This window comes from Eurypyga helias, unplaced genomic scaffold (genome assembly GCF_000690775.1).
Source record: "Eurypyga helias isolate BGI_N326 unplaced genomic scaffold, ASM69077v1 scaffold8059, whole genome shotgun sequence".
In the NCBI taxonomy this organism is placed as follows: Eukaryota; Metazoa; Chordata; class Aves; order Eurypygiformes; family Eurypygidae; genus Eurypyga; species Eurypyga helias.
In genome coordinates this window covers 5,980-11,407 of record NW_010270043.1, presented here as the reverse complement: position 1 = coordinate 11,407, position 5,428 = coordinate 5,980, and the positions used below count along the sequence as shown (strand labels likewise).

At 51.8% G+C, this 5,428-nt stretch overlaps 1 protein-coding gene across 1 annotated transcript in view; it reads left to right on the top strand.

Annotated features, from left to right (window-relative positions):
- Positions 1-122: 122 nt before the first annotated feature.
- Positions 123-5,428, top strand: part of FOXRED2 (FAD-dependent oxidoreductase domain containing 2) — a 10,070-nt gene continuing 4,764 nt past the window's right edge. The window contains 3 exon segments of the mRNA XM_010158290.1: positions 123-646; positions 2,172-2,423; positions 2,932-3,201. Coding sequence (XP_010156592.1) covers positions 123-646; positions 2,172-2,423; positions 2,932-3,201 — 1,046 coding nt within the window.

Genomic DNA, 5,428 nt, shown 5'->3' with positions numbered 1-5,428 from the left:
GGTCAGGCGTGGCCAGGCCGGGGGTCTTTTGTGGGAAGGTTTGCACCCACCAGAGCCGCTTGTCCTCTGGGTGACACCTCTCCGGCCCTCTCTCCTGCAGGACAGGCCGTCCCGGCCCTGCCATGGCCCTAGCAGCCTGCAGGATGCTGCTGGGACTGGCCCTGTACGCTGGCAGCCTGTGCACAGCAGGCACTGCCGCCTTCCTCTACCACGACTACTGTGTCATCGGGGCCGGCCCCTCGGGCTTGCAGGCAGCCTATTTCCTCCAGCAAGCCGGCCGGGATTACATCGTCTTTGAGCGGAGCCACGCTCCCGGCAGCTTCTTCGCTCTCTACCCTCGCCACCGCAAGCTCATCAGCATCAACAAGCGCTACACGGGCAAATCCAACAGCGAGTTCAACCTCCGCCACGACTGGAACTCGCTCCTCAGCCACAACCGTCGGCTGCTTTTCCAACACTACTCCCACGACTTCTTCCCCGACGCCGACACAATGGTGCGTTACCTGGAGGACTTTGCTTCCCAGCTGGAGCTGCGGATTCAGTACAACACGGCCATCGTCCATGTGATGCTGGAGAGGGACGAGCGTGCCTGGAACGGCCACTATTTTCTCCTGACCGACCAGGACAGGCAGAACTACAAGTGCAGGTAATGGGCGAACCCAGGGCTAGCCACAGCTCTCCACGGGCGGCTTTGGCGTCACAAAATCACAGATTAAATTAGGTTGGAACAACTTGTAATGGTTGTTTCTTCTAAGCCCCAAAAGCAGGGCCAACGATGTCAGGTTGCTCAGGGCCTTGCCCTGCTAGGGCATAAGTAGCTCCAAGGATGGAGATTTCCCAGCTTCTTAGAGCTTTAATCACCGACAAGGGGAAAAACATTTTGCGGGGTGAGTGGGTGGAATAACTGATCCTGGGGTGGTGTTGCCTTCTGCGAGCAATATTACACCTTGGACAGCTGAGGAGCTGGCAAGGCAGAGACAAACTGGCCGCGATTGCCATCACTGCCGGTTCCATCCTTGATAGGTAAGCTTTGAAATCACTTCTGTTTTATCACTAGGTAACTGCTCTCAGAAAAACCTAGAAAAAAATAACTTGGTTGTGCTTTTTGTAGCCACTGCTGCCTTTATTACAAACTTAAGTGAGTCAGCGCAGCGACACCTCGCTTCTGCTAACCCACATGTGCTTAGAAATATGCCCCAGCCAGCTGAGGCCCTGGGCCAGCACAGAGCTGGCAGGGGTGAACCAGAGAAAAGGGGAGGTGGTGTGGTAGGGGGAACCGACTGTGAGAAAGAAACCTCAGGGCTGCTGGTCCCCGAATTCCCCTTCCCCTTGTCATACTCACACGTGCGTATCCCACGCTGCCACTGAGCTGCATTCCTGAAAACCATCTAGAAGTTACTAGTGTGAACATACGGAGTGTATTTCTTGCCTCTCCGGGAAACCTCAGCTCTCCCGCAGCAGACCGCTCTGGCTGTCACTTGGAGGCGCGCTGGCTGGCAGGCTGGCGGGGGACAGAAGGCAATCCCGAGCACCCACGCACCGTGAGCGAGTCGCTCCGTGGAGCTGCATGAGCAGGGCTGGGACAGCAGGCAGTGCTGAGTCGCAGAGATTTCCCTAAGATTCAAGGAAATGTGCTTATGGAGAGATAGATTACTGTGGTTTTGGTGTTAACAAGTAGTGATGTTGCTAACGTGTTTTTATGACAGAGAGTTACATTTTAAAATCTTAAAACTGTTTTCTGTCCATCTTAAAAATTACTTTTGTTCTTCTCTACTAAGAGGCAACACAAATTTTAGATCAAAGTAATTTTTTATGCATCCTATAATCAACATGTGAAGCTTTAGTATTACTTGTATCATCAGTGAGTACATATGAGTAGCACTTACACATTGGTGAACAACAGAGGTATGTACAGCACCTGCACTGACTTTTGCTGTATATAATGACGTTTCTGGTCGTCTTCGTTGGCCTGAGGATAGATCAGACAGGAACAGGTCATTAGGTGAAGCTGGGGAGAGGTTTCTCTTGAAACCATGACTTGTGCAGCTGATCCAACCTGACTGGAGGGGGCACATCACAGCCGTCTTCCACAGTGGGAGGAGTGCTGAGGGGAGCGATGGCCCCCATTTCCATAATTCCTACATTTCCTAGTGTTATCCCTGTTTTCACAGCTCTTTGTTGGTTGCCACTGGGATGTGGGTCCCCAACGTGGTCAACTTTCCTGGCTCAGAATATGTTGAGGGTTACGAGACTGTGTCCATCAACCCGGAGGATTTTGCTGGCCAAACCGTGTTGATCTTGGGCCGAGGGAACTCGGCCTTTGAGACAGCAGAGAACATTCTGGGCGTCACGAATTTCATCCACATGGTGAGCCGGTCCCGCGTGCGCCTCTCGTGGGCCACCCACTACGTCGGGGATCTGAGGTAGGACATGGCTCCTCTTCCTCTTTCTAACCCACCTGGAGTACAAACACAGGGAAGCATCTCTTGACCTGGATTGGCACAGGAAGTGCTCTCATCCTGGGAGTAGCAGAGGAAACGTGGGGCCTTCGTCTTTAGGTCCGTGGTTTAAAGCCGTCTGGGTTGCTGGTGGTGAACACTGGAGCTTGACGAGAGCTCTCCAGGGTCTGTGTGTAATAGGAAAATGTTCCCTTGGAAACTACCATTAACAAGCGCTGGCTCCCAAGTTGTTGCCCTTGCTTGCCATCACAGAGGAGAGCTCAGAGGCTGACTACGTCCTGCAAGGGCAGCGAGGCTGTGTTACCTGCGCTGTTCCTGGGAGCCCTGCGGCTCTGGGGATAACCTTTGCACTGAAAGGGAGTATGGGATGCTGGGAAAACGTGTCAGATTTCCAGCTGTTGAGACTGAACCATGGATCCCACCTCTCCTCCCTTCTTTTAGCTCTTCTTATATCCCCCCCTTTTTTTCACAGAGCAATTAACAATGGCCTGCTGGACACCTATCAGCTGAAATCTCTGGATGGGCTTCTGGAGGGTGACCTGGAAGATCTGGCTATCGTCAAGGACAAGAAAGGGAAGCTGCACATCACACTCCGGTTCTACCTGGAGGACAGGAACACCAGCGCAAGCATCGACTCCGTCACCCTCCCGCAGGACGAACTGGATAATTTTGCCACCCGTGCTCCTTATGACCGTGTCATCCGCTGCTTGGGCTGGAAGTTTGACTTCTCTATCTACAACAGGTGAGGGATAACCAGGATCTCCAGGGAAGCAGGTAGATTAAGGAGACTATGAAGGGCCTGAGTAGAGACAGAGGGGAAGGCAGGTCCTCTCCTGGCAGCATGGTCTGGACCTCCATGCGCTCTGAGCTACCTGGTGCTGCACAGTCCTTAGTTTCCCTGCACTATGTCCGTGTCCCAGTGGGAACGTGTGTGCCACTGCCTTCTGACTGACAAGTTGTAGGGCTGAGCAAATGGCGGTGCTGGGACCTGGGTGACCCAGAAAAAGCTCGTGCCTTTAGAATTTAAAACCCCTGACCTGCCAGATCGCATGGAGGTGGCTAGCAGTGTTTTGCGTTTGATGTTTGTTTGGGTTTTTTGAATGAGGATGGTACGGGTACAGCTCGCGACAGAAAGGTTTTGTCTGCTTTTTTCCCCTGAGGATGCAGCTTTCGCTCCAACTTGGTTTGTTTCCCTAGTACACCCTTGTGCTGGTTTTAGTTGGAACAGAGTTAATTTTCTTCACAGTAGCTAGTGTGAGGCTGTGTTTTGGATTTGTTCTAGAAAAATGTTGATAACACTGATGGGTTTAGTTGTTGCTAAGGAACGTTTATACCAAGTCAAGGACTTTTTTCAGTTTCTGATACAGCACCCATGTTTCCAGTTTCTTTGCTACAAGCAGCGGGGAGGGGACACAATCCGGACAGCTGTCCCAAACTGACCAGAGGGATATTTCGTTCCATAAGACGTCATGCTCAGTATATAAGCTGGGAGTGGGCCGGGGGCCATAGTGGCTTTCTCAGTTGCTCTCATGTGGTTGTGCTCCTGCTGGTTGGGACTCGCTCTGGTGTGGTATCTCTCTCGGGCTTGGCCTGGCTTGGGCTCTTGGGCTCTGGTACTCAGGCTCTCCGGCTTTGGCTCTTGCTACTCAGGACCTAGCTGGGCATCAGTCGGTGGGTGGTGAGCAGTTGTATAATTTGTTTTATTTTCCATTATTTTTATTACATATCATTAGCAGGTGTGGTAGTATTATTTTCATTGCATATTATAAGTAGTTTATTATAACATTAGTGTTATTAGTATTGTTAGTATTATTAGTATCCCTATTTTATTCATTTATATTCAGTTATTAAATTCTTTTTATCTCATCCCACGAATTTCCATGTTTTTCCTCTGATTCTCCTCCTCCACTGGATGAGGCTGGGAGAGGTGAGCGAGCAGCTGTGTGGTGAGCCAGCTTAGTTGCTGGCTGGGATTAAACCACAACAATCCTGCAGTTGAAAACTCCACTGCTAACTCCAGTGTCTTCCAAAATTCACTGTTAGTGGCTCAGGCTGGAACTTGATCTTGTCTAGACCTACCTTGAGATGAGCACCTTGTCTTCTGGAAAACCCTCTGTTGTGGTTTAGGCCTAGCCAGCAGCTAAGCACCACATGGCTGCTCACTCACTCCTCCCCTGCCGTGGGATGGGGAGGAGAAAATATAGGGAAAAGCTCATGGGTTGAGACAAGGACAAGGAGGAATCAGTCACCCGTTATGGTCATGGTCAAAACAGACTTGACTCAGGGAAGAAAAATCAATTTAATATGTTACCAGTCAAATTAGAGTAGGATCATGAGAGATAAAACCAAATCTTAAACACCTTCCCCTCTTCTTCATAGGCTCAGCTTTGGCCCCAGTTTCTCCACTCGTCCCCCCAAGCAGTGCAGGGGGACGGGGAATGGGGGTTGTGGTACTCCTATCACGTGTTGTCTCTGCTGCTCCTTCCTCCTCAGGGGAGGATCCTCACACTCTGCCCCTGCCTCAGCATGGGGTCGCTCCCACAGGAGACAGTCCTCCAGGAGCATCCCCAACGTAAGACCTTCCCAGGGGCTGCCCGCTGTGGGTCCCTCCTTGCGCAGGGTGCATTCCTTCAGGAGCAGCCACCTCCACTGCAGGCTTCCCATGGAGTCACAGGCTCCTTCAGACACATCCCCCTGCTCTGCCTTCAAGCCCTTCTGGGGCTTCAGTGGGGGGTTTCTACTGCCCTGTGACCCTCCATGGCTGCCTCACAGCCTGCCCTCTCACCACGGGCTGAGGGGGAATCTCTGCTCCCGCCGCCTCCTCCTGCCTTTCCACACTGACTTCTGCAGTCTGCCTGGTTGTCTCTCTCACATCCCACTCCTTTTGCAGGTCTCCTTGTTTTCCCCTCTTAAATATGTCAGTCACAGAGGTGCTAATTGGTCTGCCTTGACCAGAGGCGGGTCTGGCT